Source organism: Arachis stenosperma, chromosome 6 (assembly GCF_014773155.1).
Source record: "Arachis stenosperma cultivar V10309 chromosome 6, arast.V10309.gnm1.PFL2, whole genome shotgun sequence".
Taxonomy (NCBI): Eukaryota; Viridiplantae; Streptophyta; class Magnoliopsida; order Fabales; family Fabaceae; genus Arachis; species Arachis stenosperma.
This window is the reverse complement of record NC_080382.1, coordinates 6,669,503-6,694,086: the sequence shown is the minus strand read 5'-3', so window position 1 is coordinate 6,694,086 and position 24,584 is coordinate 6,669,503. Positions and strand designations below refer to the sequence as shown.

Here is a 24,584-nt window from a genome sequence, read left to right as displayed (position 1 = left end):
TAAAATTTAATTTCTTAATTTCTTTGAGTAATGATTAATTTCTTGGCTAATTATTCATGAATTTCACAGGGTTTACAAACAGCTCATGAATTGGCCTCTTAAATCTCTTAGATATTTTAGTTGCCATAGAAATTTTATGTTGTTTGAACTTGATCTGTTGATGTTCTTTCACTCTTTGGCCCTTTATTTGTATAATTGGCATTGAACACAATTATGTAACTTTTGTTAATTTGTTGAATTCTTGTTGTGATATTGAACTGACTTGTTGAATATTTGTTACTTTTAAATCCTTTCTAAATAGAAATGTCATTGAGTCAAGCTAATGCAAGTGAAAATCCGACTCCTGATAATAGATATGGTAATGTGGAAGCTTGTGAAACTCGTAAAAATTTTTCGATAGATGAAGAATAGGATAATTATTAAATAACTTATTCAAATTTAGTTAAATTTTTTATGACTAGACTTTAGTTAATTAGTTTTTCATCACAATAGTTTAGTTGCTTTATTTACTACAATTTATTTTAATGTTTAATAAACTTGTCAGTTGTGAATTTGTGTTTTGATTTGTGATTGAGCCGTGAATTTAACTTTTGAGTTGTGACTTTTAACTTGTGAATTTGCGTCTTTATAATTTTTTTTTAATTTTTTATATTTTATGAGTCACGTTTACGCTCCGTCTTACGACTTAAGAATTTGTAAAACTTTGAATTTTATTAGTTACAAATTATTAAATTTAAATATTTAAAATTATATACTGAATTTACAAACAATTTTTTTAAATAAAAAATTTAAGTTTATTGGTGGATTTGGCGTCGGTTAAATCCAGTAGTAACAAGCTCCATAATTAAATTTATATCTGCCACTAAATTCGCTGATAATTAGCATCAGACGAAAAAAATTGTCGGTAAATAGTTATCGGCAAAGTTTATACCGTCGAGTTTATTTCGCTATTAAATTCGACGATAAACAAATTACTGGTAGATTTTTTGATAAATCTACCAATAAATCCAACGGTATCCGATAACTTTCTTGTAGTGCTTAGTTCGTTCCCTTTTTTACACCATCCTCTCATTTGTACCAAGTTCTTGTGTTGCAGCCTCCTCATGCTTGAAATCTCTACCATGAATTCTCTCGTGCCTTGTTTCGAGTCGTGGTCGCATTTCATAGCTACTTCTGCGTTGTTCTGAAGTGTTTTGACGTATACTCTTCCAAAACTGTTGGAGCTCAGAAGATTCTCCCTTTTTAATTCTACCATTAGGTTACCGAGTTTATAGTAGAAGAATTTGTGGTGCCAGTAGTCGAGTTCCTAATTCTCGATCTCTTTTTCTTGCCCCTCTATCTTCTTTCGCTATTAGAAGTGACAAACTAACACTGAGATTGCCATGAAAGCAGTGTAACCGATAATAATTCTGATGATCATGCCACTAAAGAGAGAGGAAGAAAAGGTTGGAGGCTGGAAGAGTAGTAAATTAGTTGTGTTTATTTCTTTTATAAAACTTGAATTTTTGAAATTCCTTGATCTCTCTCTATTCTTTAATTCAATTGGTTTTTAAAGTAGATAACCCAACAAATATCTCAGAAGACAAGTAATTTTTCATGGTTGAATCTTTCTTGATTGCGACTGAACGCAGTTAAACTTCTCACTAATAGTCATTAAAAACAAGATAATTTTAGAATCTGAACGAGGTAGGAATTTGGGACACAACATAAACAAAGAATTGAGAGAAAAAATACAACGTTTTGTGAATGACTACATGGACTGATCTATCCATTAGCTACAAGGATTTATCTATCTACTCGTTAAACAAATTTTATTTACATTTATAAAATGCTATTTAAGAATAAGTTTAATTAAATCCATTATATTTGACAAAAATAAACTCTAATCAAATTTAAATTAGTTTTTAATTTTTTTTATTTGTATTGAATTAGATTTAAACCTCTCTAATATCATGAGATACCGTCACTTTAACAAATTCTTAGCAAATTATTGCATGTTAGTTTTGACATTTAACTTTATTTTTTATCAACACTTAAAACAATATATTTTTGTTATGAGCTTAATTTTGATATATGAAAAAATATGAAAACCAATTGGGTCATAAACCAACACAAGTCAACTCTCTTCTAATTCAAATTTTAAAAAAAATAAAAAATTAAAAGAAAAAACCGCTAAAATTGGCAATCTAGTTTCACATTCACACATTTTCAGAGTATTAAGTAAAAAAAATAACCGCTCCAATTCTTATTTCGTATCATATTGCCACCTTCATGATCTTTTTTCACATTCGCTACTCTCCAAGGACTACTGATCACCTTTCAATGCAACACCTTCTGTCGCGAGGCTGACGTTGTTGGTCATCGCCGTTTGTCGCCAATTATCGTGATTGCCGAACGCTGAACGCAACATCTTTTATCTTGAATGCAAGAGTGTCCACCACACACAACATTCACGCCAACCAGCAACGCCGTCCACTGCGGAACCCAGCGGAGCTGAAGAATGCATTGCCGTCGAACATGGTCTCAGCACTGACGCATTTCTCTCCATTGATGATCTTCTCGAAGGCCGAACCGACACTTCTTTTCGTCGCATCTGTCACCGCTTCTTTTTCTCCCCGCGTCTGTCGCTTCCGCCTTCTTCTTCTTAGGTGTTGGATTTTTTTTATAGTTATATATGTTTTTTTTTCTAATTTTGGATATTTTTTCTAATAATTTTGAATGTCTCGTTTTGTTAGGTTTTGATTTTTAAAAATAAATTTTAGAATTTTTAAAATAATTTTAGAATTAATTTTAGAATTTTTAAAATGAATTTTGGAAATTTTAAAATAAATTTTAAAATTTTAAAAATAACTTTAGATTTTTTTTTTTAGATTTTGAATTTTTTTATTAGATTTTAAATATTTTTCGTGATAATTTGAATTGACGTTCTCTCTAAAAAAGTTTTAAAATTTGTTTGGATATTTCTTTTTTAAATGAATTTTACAATTTAAAAAATAAATTTGAATGTTTAAAATACATTTTGGACTTTACAAAATAATTTGGATGTTTGTTATTATTGGAGATAGATGTTTTGTTTTTTAGATTTTCGATGTTTTTTTATAATAGTTTGAGTTCATGTTTTTTCCAAAAAAAAAAAATAAATAACTGCTAGTTGGCTATCCGCTAGTTGATTTTTTAACAGAGTTGTTGATATGTTGACCATGTAATATATTTTACGTTAAAAATTCACATGTAGTTATCTTCATGTGATATTGATAACTAATAGTTGTGAGATGATTTGATACGTTTAACTAAATTGTTATTTAATGACTCTTAATAATTAACTTCACACGAAAACAATTGCATGCTTTATATATTTGTATAATTGCAATAATTTTTTATGACTATTCGTGTATTCAATATACAAAGGAGTTATTTTTGCTAATGTAACATTATATAATTAAATATACGTGTAAAATTATTTTACACTAAAAAATATAAAAATTATTTTTTTTATATTTATATGATTTTAATAATTTTTTAAGATACATACTAAAGTTTTAAAAAATAGTTATTGATAGTTGAACAAAGTAGCTTTAACCCTATTAAGATTCCATGTCTACCTGCCTAAGGTTCTTAATTACCATGACAAAGCATAATTACTGCCCCAATGTATTAATTTTTGGCCTTTGTTTTGTGTGTGCTGCCAAAGGCCCTGCCTGCCACCTTAATTAACTACACTTAATTAACTAACTAACTAATTAATTATTATTAGTAGCTTTATTAATTAATTAATGCATTCTCTCGTTTTCCTCTCTCTTTCTCTCTCTCTCACCTACGCTGCTTCATCCATTTTTCCAGTCTCATTCTCTCTCTCTCTCTCTCTCTCTGTCTCTCTCTCAACCCACAATTCCAATTCCCTCCCTCAAATGCCAATTTCTCAATCCCTTTGATTTTCTATTCTCTTTTTTCTCTACACTGCTTTTGACCTAAATCCCCTTCTTTACTAACATCCTAGATTGCTTTCGGACCCAATTTCAGGACCTCCGCTGCTTCGAATCTCGTGGTAAAATTTCACTTTTTCGTTTTTTGAATAAAAAATCTATTATCTGAGATGGGCTAATCCAAATTGTGCACAACTTCTGAAAACTGTGCCCATTGAATGGTGGAACTTTGGATTACTTAAAATTTATTATTATTATTATTATTATTATTATTATTATTATTATTATTATGTTGACGTAATTCGTTGATTTTTCAGGTGCTTAATTATCATCGATCACGGAGTTTTGATTTACAGCCCTCTGGGTTTAGTGGGTCTGAAGGGGTGGTGGTGGTGATTGTGAAGGTACACTACACTGCATGTTTGAGAATTAAGGGGAGGGTTCCTCTGCTCTGCTGTGGAGGATACCCGTGGCAGAGAAGTGATTTTGATATAGCTTTTTGTGGCTTTGGAGAGTGCTTTTGCATTGTGGGGTGTCGAATTTCAGAGGAAATGTTTGCTCCAGTAGCTGAAACAGGATTTGAGGGTAGTGGAGTGTCAGGACCCATTTTGATTCCAAAGCGGTTTGTTTGGCCTTATGGGGGAAAAAGGGTATATCTAAGTGGTTCTTTCACGAGGTAGGTACATGTATTATCAAATTCTTTATTGCTACTAGACTAGTTCTTTGTTATTCAACATGCTACATGGTAGATGTGAGAATGTGCTTGTGTTTGTATTCTAAGGGTTCTCTCTTTTTTTTTTTCTAATTCCTTTAATTTTTTCAGTTTCTTATTTATGTGGGAGAATTAATTTACTAAGGTTGAATTGTTTATTCGCAGATGGTCGGAACATATACTAATGTCTCCTATGGAGGGATGCCCTTCAGTCTTTCAAGTTACTTGCCCTTTAATGCCTGGATATCATCAGGTTATTTGTCCCCTTTGAATATTGAAAGCTTGAGGAAATAATTTTAATATGCTGAAACATTTACTAATGAAAATTAGGTTATTTGAACCTCATTATCCTTGAAGATCAGAGTAGGTGAATGAGATCATTCAGTTATGTTTACTCAAGTTGTGAGGACGACAAAAAAAAAAGGAGGAGGAGGAATGTGCCTGTCATTGTCAGTGAATTGTTAAACCTTTTGGGATTAAGCTTAACTTAGAACAGGCTGAAACAGACAAGGTTTCTTTATGAGTTTTGTTAATCACTTTATGACTGTATGTATGGGTAAAAGTTGACAGAGGCTTCAAATAAGGCACATGAGTTGTCTTTCCCCAATGGGGAAATATAGTGAAATATATCTAATATCTAATTCTTAACATAATATGGAATGTATATCTGATTCAAGCTGACACGGCTAATATTCTTTCCAACAATGTGCAGTACAAATTTAATGTCGATGGTGAGTGGCGCCACGATGAGCAGCAACCAGTTGTAAGTGGGAACTATGGAGTAGTTAATACTATTTATTTAGGGCGAGAACCAGATATGCACACCATTTTGAGTTCTGAAACACCTGGTAGATCTCACATGGAGGTTGATAGTGTTATCTTTGGGCATGTGGTAAGTCCTCACTTCTTACTTTTGTCCTGTTTTGGCATTGTAGTTTAATTATTGGATAGTATTCTAAGTTTCTAACTAACATAGGAGTGTGAGTCCAACATTAGCCATATTAAGGAACTGTGTTTAAGGTAGAGTCTCTCCCCTCTTAACAGCCTGGCTTGTGAGAGTGACTATCTGATTGGTCTTTAAAGTTAGTCTGATCATCACTGGTTTTCAAGAGTGGCTTTCCTTCTAGAAAAATAAATGCATGTTTTGTGTCCCTGTTAGTGTCAGCTTGAAACCTACTTGTAAGTTAAAATGAATTTTGAAGAAGTTATGTCTAATTCTGACGGAAGAGGGGGGAATATGGGAAAGACAGCTATAATTTAAATCTATAGATTGGAGATAATTATCACAAATTGCTCTTCTGAGGAGCTGCCTGCCTGTCCCCTTCCAAACTAGTATAAGAAAAATTGAGCTGGAAACATCTGGAAATATGTAATAATCATGAACAAACTCCCAAACCATGATTGTAAACCCCTGTTGCTAAGGCCATATTTTATCCTATGGTGAAGTTTATCGTCTAGTTAGAACAAATACAGATGGTCTGTTACTCTAAAGTGACTTCTTTTCTTTATAACATGGTGGCATTGGGAAAGAAATCCATCAAAAGAGGCAAATATAATTCTTGCTGAATTCTTAGATCATATTATGTTTCTTATATCTTCTTTTTGGCTCGGAAGTGAAACATCTTCCTCCTTTTTCTATATCCTATCTCATTATACATGATGTCCAGTTTTATTCCGTAGTCCTTGTAGTGTCAAACTTTAGGGCTTAGGTTACACTAAAGAAACTATTTGACTTGAGAAATTTACCAGGAGGCTAATCCAAGTATGTCAGATTCTGATCTTGAGGTCTCTCGCCACCGTGTATCTGAATTCTTGTCTACACATACTGCTTACGAGTTACTTCCAGATTCAGGGAAGGTTTGAATACTTTTCTGTTCTCTATATTCTTATGCCATCATTTAGTAAGAGCTATAGAAATTGACTTCAGCTCATTTGTAGTTTTATTTATATTGCAGGTAGTTGCCTTGGATATAAATTTACCAGTTAAGCAAGCATTTCATGTGCTTTATGAACAGGTATTTTTCTCTTTGCATGAACACACCCATGCCCATGAATGCATATCATCTGCCGGCCGAGTTTTACCAGTAGTAGAATAATCTTTTTTCAGGGCATATCTATTGCTCCTCTATGGGATTATTGCAGGAGCCAGTTTGTTGGAGTGCTCAGTGCAATGGATTTCATTCTAATGTTGAAAGAGGTTTGTGGGGAACAAAATTTTATGGAAATCTCTTGTGCTTAATTTTGGGTTGCAGTCGTTATTGGACTCTTCAAATAATAGTTTATTGGGTTAACATTTGAAGCTACTTAACAACAGGTACAATTGATCTAAATAAGAACTTAAAAAGTGATAGGGAAAAAAAATTTTAAGTGAAAGTTTTTACATGTAGTGGCTTCACTGATTCCTAAATCCAAGTATGGTTGAAAGTAAATATGAGGAAGATAATGAATTAAGGATAGTTGCTCCTGTTTTCTACCACAAGCTTTAGTAAATGTGGCTTATATAAAATTGAGTTCTGGCATCTCTGTCGTTGATTATTTGCTATTCAGGGAATATTTCTCATAGACATGCTTGGTTTATCTTTGCTCACATGCATTGGTGTTGTATTTTTTATGATTGTTCATTTCTAATCTTTGGTGTCTCTAATTCATAAGCTACTCTTAAGAGTGGAATGCATGATGCATATTTCGGTTTATTCATTAGCTGTGTAACTAGCATAATTTCAGCTGGGAAATCATGGATCAAATCTGACTGAAGAACAACTTGAAACTCATACAATAGCAGCCTGGAAAGAGGGAAAACTACAGCATCATAGAACACTTAGTAGTAATGGGGGATCATATCCTTGGCGTTTTGTTTATGTAAGTGTTCCGGAGCACTTATGGCAAAATTTTAATGCATATAAGATTCTTGTGATTCCATATTTTCACATGATAGTCATCTTTTTATGTACGTTGGAGGGTTCAGGATTGTAACTTGTGCTCACTCAACATAGTCAGGAATGCATTTGCAATGTGGTGGATAAATAATAATAAGTTATACGACAAGATGTGTATAATGAAAAGAGAATTATATAGCTACTTAAGCACTGGTTTTAATTTCTCTCTCTTCAAACACACAAATGTGATTTTTATGGCCTGGGACATTCAAACTAATCAATGTTAACTGAACCAAACTGAATATATGTGTGTAATCTTTAAAACATACGACAATCAAAAGTAGCAAGACATTATCTTATGTAGACATCATACCAGTTTAGAATCCCAAGATTGTTTAAGTAGATATATGTAGCAAGTGTAAAGGAAGATTCATGTGTGCAGTAGTATTAAGCACAGCCCTCTACTCGCAGTGCATGAAGCCTGCACCTTGTGGGGTTTGGGGAGAATAGACATACACATGTTTATCTCTGTAAACAGAGATTATTTCTAGGATCTAAATCTGTGACCTCGATGTCACAACTGGCAACCTAATTGTTTTGCTAAGGCTCACAGTGTGTAGCAGCATATGTTGAAGAATTTTAACTTGTCTGTACTTCATTCTGATTATGATTCTTTCTTCATAAAAAAGCACTGTAGGTGAAGTCTTGAATCTTCACTGATTGGACTTCCTTCTGTTTTTGTCTTTGATCTTCAGGCTGGACCTCATGAATGTCTTAAAGTAGTTGCTTTGAAAGTTCTGCAAAACAAGGTGTCAACAGTTCCTATCATCCATTCTTCTGCAGATGATGGTTCATTTCATCAGCTGCTACACCTGTCTTCCTTATCAGGAGTTCTAAAATGTAAGCATCTAGATCTATTGATTGTAGAAAATGATTTGGACAATGGAACTAATAGATGTACTTAAATTTCCAGGTATATGCAGGCATTTCAAGTACTCATCTGGTTCTTTGCCTATTCTTCGCTCACCGATTGGTTCAATACCTTTGGGTACACGGTTGCCTAAAGTTGGGGAACTAAATGGACAGCCACTTGCAATGCTAAGGCCAAATGCATCGCTAGGTGCTGCTCTGTCAATGTTTGTTCAAGGTGAACTTTCTTCTGTTTTGAAGTTGTCCTGATGTTTGTTCTGCTAAGTTTCCAAGTTTTGCTCTGTCTTTCCTGCACAACTTTTCATGAAAAAACGAAAGAGAGGAGAGAAAAGAGGGGGGGGGGGGGATTCATGGTGATTCTTTCGAACTTCCTTGAGTATAAAAACTGATTATCAATGTTAAAGAGGATAAAAAATAAATAAATGTAGGAAAGATTGGTAATTGTGCATGGTGTCACCTTTCATTTTTGCACTCAATGGAAACAGTTAGTTTGTCAAATCTTGTATATTGCAGGTCAGACTGAAATTGTCAAATCAATTTGTGTAATTTTCATTGATCAGGAGTACAGATTGGTAGACCATTTCTCACTTAAGCTTTTTCAAAATGTATGTTTTGTTTCAAAAATACGTATTTATGATATTTTAGTTTTCGGCAAGAGGGACAATATTTGGTGAACACGTTTTTCTCTTGCAGTTGAACTGGGAAACTTTATAATCTGTGATTTCATATGTAGTATTTATTAGCTGCATTATACATTTCGAACAATTTATCTTAGTGTCTGAATATCCATATCCTATGTGAATATGCTTTCTTTTTGCAGCTGAAGTTAGCTCAATACCAATTGTGGACGATAATGATTCTTTGCTTGATATATATTCAAGAAGGTAGTATCTCTTATTCTTCGAATCCTTGTGTGTGTGATTCTCACATTTATACCTAAGTTTATACGTGCTGTTAAATTTCTTCTTAGTGATATTACGGCGTTGGCTAAAGATAAAGCTTATGCTCGGATATCCCTTGATGAGATCAGTATCCATCAGGTAATCACTACCTTGTAGCTTTTGAGACTAAAATTACATTTGTTTGGTTTCTTTTGTCAGCAAAAACTGAAACTAAATCTTTGCACGTTATGGTTATAGGCATTGCTTTTGAGACAAGATGCAAATTCTCCTTATGGGCTTTGGAATGGCCAGAGATGTCATATGTGTTTGAAGTCTGATTCATTGCAGAAAGTTATGGAGCGTTTAGCCAATCCCGGTAATATCTTCTTTACCAAGAAGCTCATTGCCTATAAAAAGAACAGAGGATGTTAAATTGGGTGTTTGTAGACACACTTTGGTTAATATGACTAAGAATTAACTATCTGTTCTACTAACTCAAATTATTAATTCTTTTTAGCTTTGTTTAAGATCTCATCAATTACAGAAAGGTTATACTTGTTAAAAACAAGTCTATGGAAAGATTTTTACTATTTTTTAAAAAATATTATGTGCACACACAAAATCAGTCACTATATATGTGTATAAAATATAAATATATGTGTTGTTTAACTAATATGTATTTTCTATAAGTGGTTGATTTTTCGTGTATCCGTAGTATGGTGGTTGTTTTTTTTTTCTTGCACCAATTTTCTTCAATTTTTGCTACAGGAGTTAGGAGACTTGTGATTGTGGAAGCTGGCAGCAAGCGCGTGGAAGGGATAATTTCCTTAAGTGACGTGTTCAAATTCTTGTTAGGCTAACTGGGAAGGGAAAAGCAGTTTGGAAGAATGGATTTAGTTTAATGGCACTTGTTTTCTGAGCAATTCTCCTTCCTTTGCTTACATTTTAGAGTTGTTGGATGGGCATCTTTGGTTCTTGTTGCTCACTTTTAGGGATACAAAATGGGAGAGAAAATTCTGTAAATTTAGTTTCAACTTTCTCCTTTGAAGATCTTAATGAAATCTTTTTCTCCATTGTGCCGGCACATCTACAATGTGTGTCCAGTGCTAAAAGAAATCATGTAGACACTTAGAAAAGGAATAGTGAATGAAAAAAAAAAAAACAACAGAAAGAAAGAAAAAAAAAGGTGCTAGAAAGATCGCATGCAGCGAGCGCACGCTGTTTTGCTGGCTGGTTGTAATTTCATGTTATTTTTTTGGATGTTAATTTAGATTTTTCTGTTGAAACGTTGATTAACGACTTATGTTTTTTTGGTATTCTTAACGACTTATTTTTTAATAGAGCTGTCACTTACATTACACTGTAGTGAAGAATGATGTTACAAATTACCAAGAACCAAAAAAGGAACGATGTTGTAAATATTCTCTCTCATCATTATTACTTAAACTAGAGTGAGTTTGTGCATAAATTAATGATAATATATGATATATTTTATAAAGTATTATATTGTTTAAACATTATTTATACTATATATAAATTAATATTAAATTTGATGTGTTTTTTATTTAAAATATTTCATAATACAAAAGTTTTTATATTGAAGTTGTATAGAATTATACCTTTATTTATTATTTTTATTTTTATATTTTTTTAATTGACGAACTTAATTTTTTTATATGGTGTTTGTTCTTTTTTTGGTTGTTGTTGTTGGAGTTTCTTTTTTCTTTCTATCATATGTTCTTGTAAAAACATGTTTTTTCTGAACTATTGACTTGTATACATTTTTTTATCTAATATCTTTTCTTTTTGTTTTATCTTTGTATATATATTCTTCATTTGAAGATGTGTCTTAAATTCGTTTATTTTTCTTTTTCTGTAATCTCTTGATTTGTATGTCATCTAGGTCTTATGATATTAATGTTAGTGAAGTTAGTTCATATAATCAATGAAGAATATAAATGAGCAATATAAATGATATTTTGAATAAATAAAATTTTTGTTGTATTATCTGTTTTATTTGTTGTAATAGGAGTTGAGTTTTGGTATTTTTTGTTGGGACAAATGTCTTGGTAATAATGTATTATTGAGAATATAATTAAAATCATTTACTTTGACTTTAAATATAAGTGTGAAATTATATAAATTTTTCAATTGGGATGGTGTTTGAGTGCCGTTGCTATCTTAGAGTGTAATTAGATTTAAGGTAGCTGTATCCAATCATTTTTTTACTTCTCTATCAAATAGCACAAAAGTTATTGTAGCACTTTGATCTAAAATTTTTAATTTAATTTTGAATCTATAATAATTATTTAGTAATTTATAATTTGATAAAAAAATTTTATGATAGGTATAATTTGATAGAATTTGATGAATTTTTTTATAATTTGAATTTGTAATATTTTTTTGTTGTAGCATAAAAACTTTATTTTTTTAATATTTTTTGTGGTTTTTCTTTGACATTTACTTACTCTTTTTCTTTAAGTGCATATAGTTTTTCAATGACATTTATAATAGTAAAATAAATTTTTTTAGAATATTTATTATGTGTGTATATATAATATATTGAATAAGCTATTTTAATAAGAATAATTTAAATAGCATAAAGTAAAAATATATGTTAATAATATTTTATGTTGTGACACAAAAACTTTATTTTTTGTATTTTTTATAGGTTTTTCTTTGATATCTATTTATTATTCTTCTTCTAATGCATATAATTTTTTAATGACATCTATAATAGTAAGATTAAAAATCTTTAGAATATGTATTGTGTGTGTATATGTATTGAATAAATTATTTTTAATAAAATTAATTTAAATAGCACAAAATAAAAATATCTGTTAATATTTTTAACTTATTCTGTCAGACAATATCTCATGTAATATAAACTTAAAATAGTGCTGAAAAATGATCAAAATTGATTCTTTAATTTAAATAGCATATTTAAATAAGTATAATTATAAAGATCTTAAAATATAATTATATGTAAAGTATGATAAAATAATAAAAAAATATAAATAGTAAAAGTAATAAGAGTATTTTTTTCATAAATTTATTTTAAAAATACAATAAATATTTTTATTTTGTACCTAATAATCTAATAGAATGATTTTTAAATAAATAGACTCTTTTTCATTTGTTAGTGTAAATATTTTTCATAATGCATGATATATAAGTATGTCAAATAATATGAAATTTGAATAGTTTATAATTTAAAATTTGTTATGATAATATTATTACGACACTTTTAATGTAGATGATTATTGTATTTAATTAATATTTATATTTTTATTAAATAATAATATGTAATAAATTAATTAATTATGGGAATTATGGTTTTATTTTTTTAATTTTTAATTTTTTAAAATTTGATTGATTGATTTTTAAATTTTACCAAGTAAGTAAATATACTGACGTGACATTATTAAAAAAATAAAAATGACTTAAATTTAATGTACAAAAATTTTGACATAAATTTTTATATAATAAAAATAGATAGATATATAGATGGGAAGGGTTGGATTTCAATTAATTGAGGGGGAATTTTTTTGCGTATATTAATATTATTATTGCTTTCTCGAAATAGCTTAGAGGATGATTAGACTGATTCATTAGGGAAATTTCTCCTTCCCGTAAAAGTAACAAGGATGAAAGAATTAAATTTCTCGCAAGAAAACAAAAAATTTAAGTAGGGTAAGTAGGGTGAATAAACTAGTTTTTAGTTTTAAAGCGACATTTTATTGGCTAATTACTTTAAAATTTTGAACTTAAATTTGGTTCTTTATAATTGTGGTCAAAGAATAAAAATTTGAACTTTGGAAGAGACAATTAAAGAAATAGTATTATTACAATACATGATATAAATTTACATAAAAGTTGAATCTTTAATTTAAAATCTTAAGTGTCTTTAAAAAAAAAAAACAAAATATTTATAATCCTTCATGAAAAATATAAATTCATATACTAATGAGTAATGACTGTTATGTTTATCAGCGTACGTTCCTAAAATGCCACTCAATTCAAGTGCCGAAATCCATAAAATAAATGTATATTACTCAATCAAAGTAAAATTCCCATCCGAGCCAGGAGAATGGGTGCCCGCCATTGTTATTTGTTAGGGCTAAAAGAATATCCCAATTCCAAAGCTATTCTAGCTAAACAAAAATTTATTTTAGATACAAAGAAATTACAACACCTGGGTGGTCAAGTACATTCTTTTCCCTAAATCCACCGCTTGGCCTTGTTGACCTTGACTTGATATAACAGCCATAAGTTACAAGGTTGGCTCGGAACTTTATGTCATTCGAAGCAATATTTCAGCATCCTTTATACATACAACTCATAGAAACTCGACAATTCATGTGGATGTTGGGATGAGAGCTAAAATCTGGGTCTTAATTCTTCCCATGCACATTTGAATTTCCCTGTAAATTGGAAGGTTTTGGGGACAGCATGGATGCAGGCTGGTGACAGCAGAATCTAATATCTGAGCCACATCGGATGGAGGATATTGTCGTTCAGTACAAGTCTGCGTTGAAGAAACAGTTTCCAAAAATGTGGTTAGTATTTTCAGAAACATGGTAATAAACGTCAACTGAAGTTGAAAGGCAAAACGGTTAGCAAAAAGAGATGTTCACTCAAGACCACACGAACAATTTGTGTCCAGGTTCTGGACACGTAACAAGAAAAATGTTTAACACATTTGGAAATGATAAGTTGATGCATGTTATAACCTAAATTACCTGAATCATGATCAATATGGCAACACAGGAAGTGATGAGTTCAGAAGGAATTTGAGCGTCTACTTTGTCAGAATCATTACGCAATTTTTGACCAGATACATCACCAAGTAAAGGCTCAGATGAAGAGAAAATTGATCGAGTATGGTTATCGAGACTTCCATTCCCTTGCTCTTGGGACTTCATTGCAGGCAAGGAAGTGTTGGGGGCCAACTGCTGATAATTGATAGAATCCAATACCTGTCCAATCTTGAGGAAAGCATCTTCGCCTTCCTTCACTGAAGCTAAGGCCTGAATAACATCATCAAGTACAAATTTTAGAAACACATAGCTTGAGGTAATACATGAACAAAGTTGACATAAAATGTATTCAACCAGGGTTCAGGGATCTTAGGATAAAATCGCTAGTTCATTACATATGACTTTATGTCTAGTTCTCCATACCCGAAATGCAGCATCCACCATTGCATGTGCTTTTACCCTGGATCCTTTAATAATTTCAATAACAGTTGATCCTAACTCTTGAGCCAGAGAACCATCCAACATACCAGGAAGGCCATCATGGACATTTAAATTTGCTTGGGGTTTCAGTGGTAGGGAGTTTCCTGTGTAAGTATTACGTTGCCTCAGATGAAGCAGAGCATTAGAAACCTGAGAATGAAATAATCAATCTTAAGTTACTATGATGTCAAAGGACAATATTGTGATAAATAATAACCCATGGAAGCCACATGCCTGTTCACTGGCTTCCTTTAGCTGTACAAGTACCGTGGCATAATGTTTCCCGAGCGCCTCTGAATCTTTAAAGCTGCCACTATCAATTTGGTTCTCCAATATGGCATTGTTGCTATTTTTAAGCTCCATTAACAGTATTTCCTGTAAGATTGCCACAAGAGAGTCAACAAGCTTATCAATAGGCAAAAGAAATCTACATACAGATGGATCCAAATAGATGCCAATAAAGCACCTAAATGAACCACGAGGGAGAATTATAAGGGTGTGTGTGGTTGGAGGAATTATAAATAATTCCTAGGAATTTTAAGATGGGAATATCATATTCCCATGTTTGGTTCAAAGTTTGAAAAGCTATTTCTAAGCAAGTTTGATTCCCGGGAACCAAAATACCATCATTTCAATTCCCACCTTCTCCTTGGGTATCTTTAATTCCCATGGGAATGGAATCTTTGTAACAAAGTAATACTTGAACCACACACACCCTAAGAGTTCCAAAATTACTGCATGGAAACAAATATACATTTATGCCCATGGAGACCTTTTTATCAAGAAAACGTGTCAGCTCAGAAAGGGCATGTATGTTAGCTTCCTTGGTTTGATGGTCTGTCATGTTACATGGTTGAGCACCCACTGCTTGCTGCATATAGAGTTGAAATAATTAAACCTTGAGGAAGGTAAGAAAAATTTTAAAATTCTGGGACACATCATGTAAAACCTGCAAAATCAGCTGACGTGGAAAAGCATAGGAAATAAATACCATAGAACAAACACCTAATTTTTATAGTTCTACCCACAAGTATTATACCAAGGCCAAACATGTATCCTATTAGTGTCTGATAGGTTGCCAATACTTCTATTCACATTAGCTGATTTTATGGAGACAAGAAAAACAAGTAGTGATTAACTCATCCAGTTAACTGTTTTTTGATAGACTTCATTCAGTCAAATGTATCAGTGAGAAACAATTGTAAAATATATTACTTGAAGGTTGTTACATCAGTCAAACAAAGTAAACAATTTTTAAGTTGCAACTATGGATCTACCCTACAAACTGCTAATTATGTAGTGTTGTTGGGTAACCCAAAGAAAACTTAATTAGCAAAAAACATAAAAAAAAAAAAAAAACTACTGGAATCCCTCACCTTGCCAAAGATGAGAGATAAATGGAGCATATAATATATTATAATAATAAAAAAATCTTTGTTTTAAAGGGAAAAGTAGGTGATATAGGAAGGAAAAAGGAATAACCATATCATCAGGGATAAAGAACATCTAAAACTCAACCAGGGTATTGATCCTCATTATCAATAGGCAAACTAACCTTTTCCTGCTTAGCCAAATTGGGTGCTTTCTCTACAGGATTGCTTGAAGTGCATGTCAGGCAGCCCCCAAAACTTGAAATTCCATCCATTTGTGGTTCTTTACTTATACAAGGGAATTTACAAGCACCAACCTGCCTCCTTAGAGCTTCTGGCATATTATCCAATGGATTCAAAGGCATACAATCAATGTCCTGCATGCAAAATTCTACTCATTAGAAGGTTCAAGAAATTTTTACATTTAGCGAGGAAGAAACCTTTTGGACTTATTTGAAACTACCTCTTAGAGTATGGGAAAAAGAAAAGGCATGAAATGATGAATATAAGAGATCATGTTACCATGACAAATTCAACACCCAATTCAGGAAGGTCAAACTGAACCCTGCACTTGTCATGGTCAACTGTAAGCACACTTCCATCATGAATCTCTCTTGTTTTTGGATGAAGAGCAATTACTCGCTGTCCAACATATAAAGGCTTAGCTAAATCTGTTGGTAGTCCATCCCTGATACCAGTCCGCAGTTCAGTGTAATGTTTCCTAACAGATTGCCTGTACTGTTCAAGCTTTTGTCTTTCTTCTCGAAGGAAGTGTTCAGAGAATCTGCGAGGTTTGCCAAGGGAACTGCAGAGACAAATGCAGTGTCAAATGTTTTTCTCATTATATACTTACACTTTAAATAATTTGCAGTAGATATGCAAGCCACATCTGAATTTCATACCTTTTTATGACACTCCATTCAACACGAGTCAATCTTGGGATATTCCCTAGTCCAACATGATTTAAGTACTCCATGAACTCCCGTTTGGAAAACCATGGATAATCAATTGCACTATAAAACCATTCAAATGCACACCACCTGCGAATCATAGAAGATGACAAGCAACTAGAAAGCTTTTCCTGCATGTAACAAATTAGAAAAGGGGAAAAAATGAAGATATTAATATCCCTCTAAGCTTCAGGAGCTAAATACTTTAAATTGAGCAAAACTTTTACCTTTAGAATTGATGCCTTATCTTGGGGTGGGCTAGAATACCTATTAGGTTGACCTTTTAATTTGTTCTCAGAAGACTTCTCTTTGGGTATAAATGTTCTCTGCAAACTCATTTTACGTTTACTAATTCGTTTAGTTGGTATACTAACAAGTTGAACTTCTGCAGTTGATACGATCAAATCTTTCTGGTCAGCACACAGAGAACTTTCTGATGATCTTACTGACTTTTGCTTTGCTGGAGTGGATGTCTGACCAGTGTGCTTTCCTTTAATCAATGGTTTGTCCTCTTCATCTACAGCCTACAAGGCATGCAAAATATCTTTAACAAGTACAACATGAATACATACCAAGCATCTTTTATAGTATAATAGAGTATATATATCAACCTAATTTTCTGGGACAATTAACACGTTGCCAAATAGGACCAGAATAACTTCTAACCACTGTGCCTCTACATAACAGATTAAACTTTTAGGAGAGATGGTTCATGTCATGATATGGTGTCAGAGTCTCTAACTAAAGAGTCTAGAATTCGAACCATGTTGAATCCCCATTCTTTTAAATAAAGCTAGACTTTAAGCATAACACGAAACAGACCTATGCATAAGACTATAAAACTATTACTACTTATCCCTGCCACCTCAATAAAGTAATAGACTATAAAGGTCAAGTATGCTTCCAAAAACAATAAATGTATAAAGATTTCCATACCTCATCATTTAATGGATCATTTGGATCAGAATCATGCTTTGCATTGGCCAGCTGAGAGCCACAAAAAGATAAGAGGTGCAATCAATTCAACTGAGGAACTAAAGAAAGTCAAATATAATATCCGATCATTGTTTCATATAGGGATACAAAATCACGTGGTATTCTAATTATATTCTGATTTTGAAAACCGCCATTACTAAATAATAGCAATTCAAAAGAAAAGAACAAAAAAATAAAGCATGAAACATAAACAGAGATTGTCTGTGCCATTATAAATAGTTATAAATTAAGAAAGAAAAGCAGCAGTTATAAATCCTGATCATCCTTCTACATCATTAATTCACATCTACTTAATCAAAATCTACTTTTGTAAAATCTTATGACTAGCATAAATTGTGAATTACAAATTGTGTTTACCTTTAGAACCATGGGTTTGCGCTTTCTTTTCCATGTTTTATCATCAGTGGGAAGCAGCTCTTTTGATTCAAACAGAGCCTTACTTTCCTTATCATTTATTGTTGTCCTTCCGACTTTAGACTTTCTGGATGATGAAAGCTCAACTCCACGAACTGAAGGAACGACCTTCTGTTTGAAACTAAGTTTACTTTTATCTCTGTTTTGGCTGGTTGATGTGACTTCCGGCACAGCAGGCTTTTCGTCTTTATCAACAGTTGCTCTTTCTTCCTTCAACTGGACAGATGATTCTAGATGGAAAAGGGAGAGGAAACATTGATTAATAAACCAATAAACATGGGCAAAAGTAGCAACAAGTAGATTGAAGTTCAAGGTATTTGTGCCTGAATAATATAAAAGATGCAAAAAATTCATCCAAACTAATAACCATGCCTTCCAATGTGAAGAACTTAGAAATTGCATGCTTCTTTTCTTGTTATAGACTATCATGCTCTCAGTCTCAAGCAATTGGGTCATCAAAATGCACCATAACGAGGAAATCATTCCAAACTAAGTGAATAGAAGTATAAAAAATTGCATTGACAACAAAAATGCTAGAGACTGAAAATTTTTCTTATTGGATATAACTATGTCATCTTGTCACTCTTTGCATGCTACTGTTAATATATCAGAAAGCAACACCACACTTACCAGATTCCATAGTAGACGCCGGTATCATTAATGACAGATCAGCCAAAGCATGCAAAGCATCCACGGCAGAGCTTTCATCAGCTGGAGGAAATAAGTGAATATTGTCACTATAAAAGGGTGAAAAAGTTAAACTTGCTCAAGCCCAAGGTATAGAACAGAACTTATACATCTGCTTTTTGCACAAGCAGCTGACATAGATATGTTAGTGACATAATTACCTCCAAAGAAGAGTTTCTTACTCCTTTTCTGAGGTTTTGCATTAGTAACCTCAACATCAACTTTTTCCTTCAAGCTAAAATTAAGTCCTTCTTCGGTGCCACTACATGCTTCTCCGCCATCATCAAGAAGATGGTTTCCAACATTTTCCTTTCTCTCTTTCTTTCTATATACCTTTTTTCGTTTCTGATTAACTTCAACTGTGCCACTACCTTCCATATCCTTCAAGGAGCTAGTATCTCTAGCTTGTTCCCCATTTTCAGCACCCCTGCTTTCTATACTACCTTCCATGAATTCCTCATCCAAAGATGTGTCATAAAACTTGGCAGGAACTGTCCCAGATTGTTGCTGGTAGACATAGTAAAGTCATAAAAAAAATTTCAAAAAATCAAATTTCACAAAACTTATATTTGAATGGTTATTCTTATTCACAAATTTAAAATCTAAATTTATTTTTGAAGCAATAACATTGCCAATACAAACAGATGACGAAATGCAGAACAGCAGTCAAATACCATTCTTTCCCAGCTCTGAACAGGAGAGAACTTCTGCTGTGATCTTCTGTGTGGTGTTTGGGATACTTGAGGAGAGCCACCTCTTTTTGCAGCCTCAGTTAACGCCAGTGCTGCAACATGTGCAACTTCATCATCATTAGCATCAAAGACCGACTTCAACATTCTTTTATTAGGCGAAACATAATTTTCCCTTTCATCTTTCTTATAAGAGTAGTAAACTGGAACACGAGGTGTCCTTTTCCCGACTGCACGAGGCTGGCTACCTGATTAGTTGAACAACCATTGACATTAATCAATTTTGTATAATTCATTATATAGTATGAAAAATAAACTTGAAATATAGACCCTGATGAAGTAGAAATGAAGTATACTAGTAACTAGTTGCATGTTCAATTCTAGTTAACATCCATTGGAAGAGATGAGGAGTTCAATAATGGTCAAGTTATATCAGTGCCAGAGCAGAAACGAAGGTAAACTACCATCAAAGCGTCTTCTCTTCAACAGAGAGAGGCAACCATCATTAGAAGCAATTGACTGAGTATGGACAGAATCTTTTGAGGCACCAAGCTCAATTTTTCCACGTTTTCGTTTCACCAGTTTTCGGGATCCTGGTGAATCAATACTCTCTTTTTCACTATCACTCTCTTCCTGTCGATTACAAGTACAGAAGATTGCAACTCAGAAACATATCATTGACGCCAATGAAACAATTAGGAGCAGAAAATAGAAAATCCAAACCAAACTCAGGAGAAATCAACTTCTCCAAAAATCAGTAAGTCTTAATTCTCAAACAGAGGTAAAATCCAAATTTAACAATGAATTACATCACTTCTATTGCCATGACAGCGGCTTAAGAAAAGATATGGTAATATCATACTACAAGGCAGGACATTGGCAATATCCAAAACAGATGTTTTAAATTTTGTTTTAAAGACTGTGAGTTCCAGTCTTCTTTCTGAAAGCTGAATGTTTGCTATTGCAGAAGTGTTTTTCAGAAGAAAAGCTGCTTTCGGATAAAAATAGGCAAAAGTCACAGTGATAATGGAATTTCAGAAGCATAAATGAGCAATAAACTTCATCTAAAAATCTAACTCTTTAGACATACCAGCACATTATAGTGATCTGTCATCATTGCAATGAGACCAACAACAGAAGCTGTTCCCTCCGGCAGAGATAGGTAAGCCTAAGAGTTACAACAAGTAGTTTCAGTGGCACATAAAAACGAAAGAACTGAAGCACTGAACAACATTAATAAAGTCAGTTCACATTAACCAGAAGTAAGAACCTTGGAAGGAAGTATGTATGTATGTATGTATGTATGTATGTATTATTATTATTATTATTATGATTATTATTTTATTATTATTATTTTATAAAAGAAGGATTTCCTTAAGATAGAGAGAAGAACAAAACAAGATAGAGATTAAGAGGTCCTCTATACGGGAGCCAAAAAAAAAAAAAATCACACGAGCTATCTTTGAGACATAGCTTTCCAATCTCTCAACTTGTCTGAGGAGGGGCAATCCTCTATAAAGATTATGGGATTTATGAAAGAGTATCACATTTTGCGGTTTAATAATTACAATCAGACAAACTGATAATCATGGATGATATCTAATATAAGAAGCAAGCATGGAGGGGATAGGAAAAGGGGCAGGAAAAACAAAAGTCTGAGCCATCCATAGGTGTAAATCAAGAGTCATTTAATCATTTCTAGAAGAAGTCATCTAAATAAGCCCAAATAAGATGAGAAAGTTAAAAATAAAACACACACAATATATATTGTAAAACAGGAAGCAGAGTATATAATGACGAGTTTCATGGCCTGTAACAGCACAGTGCCCACTAACTTTTATGATATTACCATACCCTGTTCATATTGTAAAGAGCCTCCACCATTTCAACAGATCTGTTGCGTACACCTGCAGCAACCTGGAAATCCAAATAAAGTAATCAGAATGGAGAATAGTATTAATAACTCTACTACCTATGGTCAATTTTTGAAGATAAGTTTCCAATGAACTAGCAACATGATGGGACAAAATAACAGCAAATCAGAAGCTCACCTTCTTCCAGTCTTTTCCGTACTTCCTATATGCCTCATAAAAACGCTCTAGCTCATCTTTGTTCCACTGAGATCCCAATTTATCCGACAGCTTTTTCTTCTGCATTAAAAAAGTCAGGCTTTAAACAAGAAAAGAAACAATGGCCAAAGCAAGTAGTGTAATGGAATGGAATTAATCGAAGTTATACATAGAAAACGACAAAACGTAAACTCCTATCATCATGTGAAATACATATACATAACAATAAGTTAATGAACCAACATTAAATGTTAAGTATGACCAACAACTATCATGCTATTTACGTAACAACGGCTGTTTTGACCGTACCACGTGGAGTATGGCAAGGCACATTGCATATACTCCTGCCTAATTGGGGCCTGCCTCAAAATATAAATGCAATAAAATGAAACGTACCCTTTGCTTATTTTTATTTGAGTTCATTCCCTCTTTCTCGGGAGAGACCTCATTTAAACTCGAGAATCGCTTATTCATACTTCTAGGCTTCCTAGTTGGAGCCATAAATTCTTTATCTTTCTGCGACGAATTAATTGGGGGAGAAAAAATCAGAACACAAGCCAAGTTAAGAAAATCATCCATTAAACTGATCAATAATGCAAAAAAATTGCAATATAACAGACAGACTTTGCTCTATGACAACCATTCAATAAATATCCACATTATATGCATCCAAAATCCTCACCCTTCTTGCTTGTTCCAACGAGATATACAACTAAAGATATAGCTAACTCCAAACAAATTTGAAGAAAAATGTTCAACAAATCATTATCACTCTTATTGTTGCCCTCATATTTTACAAACAAAAAAAGTACAGTATAAATAAATTATAGTCATACACTAGAAATTTTCCTCGAGGTAGAAATGTTCGTCTGCAATCAAGAACTACACTTCTGCCCCGACAAAAATTGCTTCTAATTGATCACCAGCTCCAACATCAGCTTAGATCAGATTGAATCTGAAATACGTGAACCCTGCACCAAAAACTTAAAAACTTAATTAAAAGCAGACTGAGAGAGTAAGCATAATTTAAATCCGTAAAATCAGTACAATAATTTGAAACACACATCAAGCACTTCCAAATCCAGCAAGATAAGCAGAAAATTTTACTCGTTTCGATTCCTACATAAAACATATCCAGTGAGTAATCAAGCTCCTCGTCTCCGAATTCAAACCATAATTCTCACTATCGCATCGTAAGCGCGAACACACACCGAAAACGAAAAACAAAATAACGCAGCTTAGAAAGAAAAACGCAAACGCGAATGAGCTAGAAGAAACAGATTATAGCAAGAGTTAATAACGTAAGAGCTATTCTTTTTTGAAAAACGAAAACGGAAAAAGAAATTAGAAGCTCATCCGAAGAAAAACAGCAACATTATCAGCAAAAACAGTCAAGAAGCCAAATCTCTTAAAATCAAGCAAAGATAGCTGCAAATTGCTTCTTTGCATGGAATTCAAACCCTAAATTACAGATCGGGAAGTGAAATTTGGCTCTGCAGTTCTCACCGTTTTGTAGGGTTCGAAGCATATGCGAGAAGAAGAGAGAGAAACTTGATGGCAGACAGGGTTTAGAGAGAGAATGAGAAAGAAGGGAAAAAAGAAAAAAGAATGAGCGATTGCCGCCAACTCCAACTCAATATATGGTTTGGGTTTTGGGTTGGGTTAAGGGATGCAAAATGCAATGAATGAAATTGAAATGATATTTTTTCTTTTGTTTTTTGAAGCAGTGCGTGTATCATTATCATGGTGAAGGATGAAGACGGTCTATGGACTGTGGGAAACCATGCACCTTCGTATTAGGCTGCTCGTTACCCTACACGTACCCGGGTGTGTCTTTTAGACAGTCTTGATTGTGCGACTCATAGGGAAGTCCTGGTTGGCGTTTTAGACGATTATATTTGAAATTTTGGTACTGCATCTTTAAAGTAAGTTTCCGCACCAACCCCAAGGTTCTCGCTTATTGTCAATTTGACCCCGGAATTTCTTTTTATCCCCACCAACACCAAGACACAGGGCCACTAGGGGAGTTCAAGACTTCGATTCGGTACCAACTGAGATATATTCTGTTTGATTTAAATTTGTTATTTTTATTTGGTATTACTTTTGAATTAGATTTAGATAGGAGTGACAAACAGACTGAAATTTGCCGAGTCAGTCTGCGTAACCCGCTAAAAAACGGGTTAGGTTGTAAATTTGAAATCGTTAAATTTAAAAAGTTTATCTAACTCGCATCGCCTAATTCGTAGCATTTGGCGGGCTTCGGTAGGACGGGGTCGACTTCTTCGCCGAGACCAATGTTTTTAGGGTCAGGGTCTTTTTTTACAAATTTCTATGATGTTAGTGATCTACAAAAAGATGAAGATGATAATTGAAGATGTTTTAAGTTATATTTTGGATTATGTTTTATATTTAATTGATTATAAACTTAAAGATGTTTAATTATATGTTTTGGACAATATTTATTTTGCTTTGGATAATGTTGATTTTATTATTTTATTTCAAAAAACTTAATTTATGAATATATTTATTACATATTTATAATTATAAAGACTTTAATATTAGTGAATTTAGAAATTATAATTTTTATTACATATCATAACAACATTGTTTGTACTTATTGGCCAATACTTCTCTTCCTCCTTCCTTTTGACATCATGCTTTGCAAATGGCAACTTATCTTCTCAATATTCTTCTTCATAAACTATTACACTATCAATCTCTTCTTCGCATTCTTTATCAAAAGGATCAGTCTTATTTCCATCTTCGAATGTTTGGGTATTTATGTTATCCTCTTATTCTTTCTACAATCATAAATAAACTTCAACCCCGGTCAACTCCTTGTGTTTT

At 32.8% G+C, this 24,584-nt stretch overlaps 2 protein-coding genes across 6 annotated transcripts; one reads left to right on the top strand and one right to left on the bottom strand.

The window, feature by feature from the left end:
* Positions 1 to 3,810: 3,810 nt before the first annotated feature.
* LOC130936108 (sucrose nonfermenting 4-like protein) lies at positions 3,811 to 10,737 on the top strand. Of its 2 annotated transcripts, XM_057866098.1 has the most exons (14): positions 3,811 to 4,045; positions 4,241 to 4,599; positions 4,801 to 4,888; positions 5,348 to 5,527; positions 6,385 to 6,492; positions 6,591 to 6,650; positions 6,743 to 6,832; positions 7,360 to 7,494; positions 8,267 to 8,411; positions 8,485 to 8,658; positions 9,262 to 9,325; positions 9,412 to 9,481; positions 9,581 to 9,698; positions 10,091 to 10,735. In XM_057866098.1, the coding sequence occupies exons 2-14, from the start codon at positions 4,475 to 4,477 to the stop codon at positions 10,180 to 10,182; spliced, it is 1,449 nt and encodes a 482-aa protein (XP_057722081.1). In that variant the 5' UTR covers positions 3,811 to 4,045; positions 4,241 to 4,474; the 3' UTR covers positions 10,183 to 10,735. The 2 variants fall into 2 exon arrangements, with proteins under 2 accessions (XP_057722081.1, XP_057722082.1); XM_057866099.1 differs by lacking the exon at positions 3,811 to 4,045 and having other exon boundaries at positions 4,245 to 4,599; positions 10,091 to 10,737.
* A 2,534-nt stretch (positions 10,738 to 13,271) lies between these two features.
* Positions 13,272 to 23,445, bottom strand: LOC130935584 (protein ALWAYS EARLY 1-like). Of its 4 annotated transcripts, none has more exons than XM_057865387.1 (21): positions 23,244 to 23,445; positions 22,574 to 22,708; positions 22,134 to 22,253; positions 21,720 to 21,818; positions 21,523 to 21,585; positions 20,759 to 20,836; positions 20,133 to 20,301; positions 19,654 to 19,916; positions 19,141 to 19,486; positions 18,923 to 19,003; positions 18,236 to 18,522; positions 17,819 to 17,869; positions 17,110 to 17,406; positions 16,835 to 17,013; positions 16,455 to 16,737; positions 16,118 to 16,309; positions 15,317 to 15,433; positions 14,797 to 14,937; positions 14,506 to 14,712; positions 14,065 to 14,352; positions 13,272 to 13,850 (listed from the first exon to the last, which is right to left on the bottom strand). In XM_057865387.1, exons 3-21 carry the CDS (start codon positions 22,236 to 22,238, stop codon positions 13,680 to 13,682), a joined length of 3,417 nt encoding a protein of 1,138 aa, XP_057721370.1. In that variant the 5' UTR covers positions 22,239 to 22,253; positions 22,574 to 22,708; positions 23,244 to 23,445; the 3' UTR covers positions 13,272 to 13,679. The 4 variants fall into 4 exon arrangements, with proteins under 4 accessions (XP_057721370.1, XP_057721373.1, XP_057721371.1 ...); XM_057865390.1 differs by having other exon boundaries at positions 13,273 to 13,850; positions 14,830 to 14,937; XM_057865388.1 differs by having other exon boundaries at positions 13,273 to 13,850; positions 15,335 to 15,433.
* Positions 23,446 to 24,584: the final 1,139 nt, after the last annotated feature.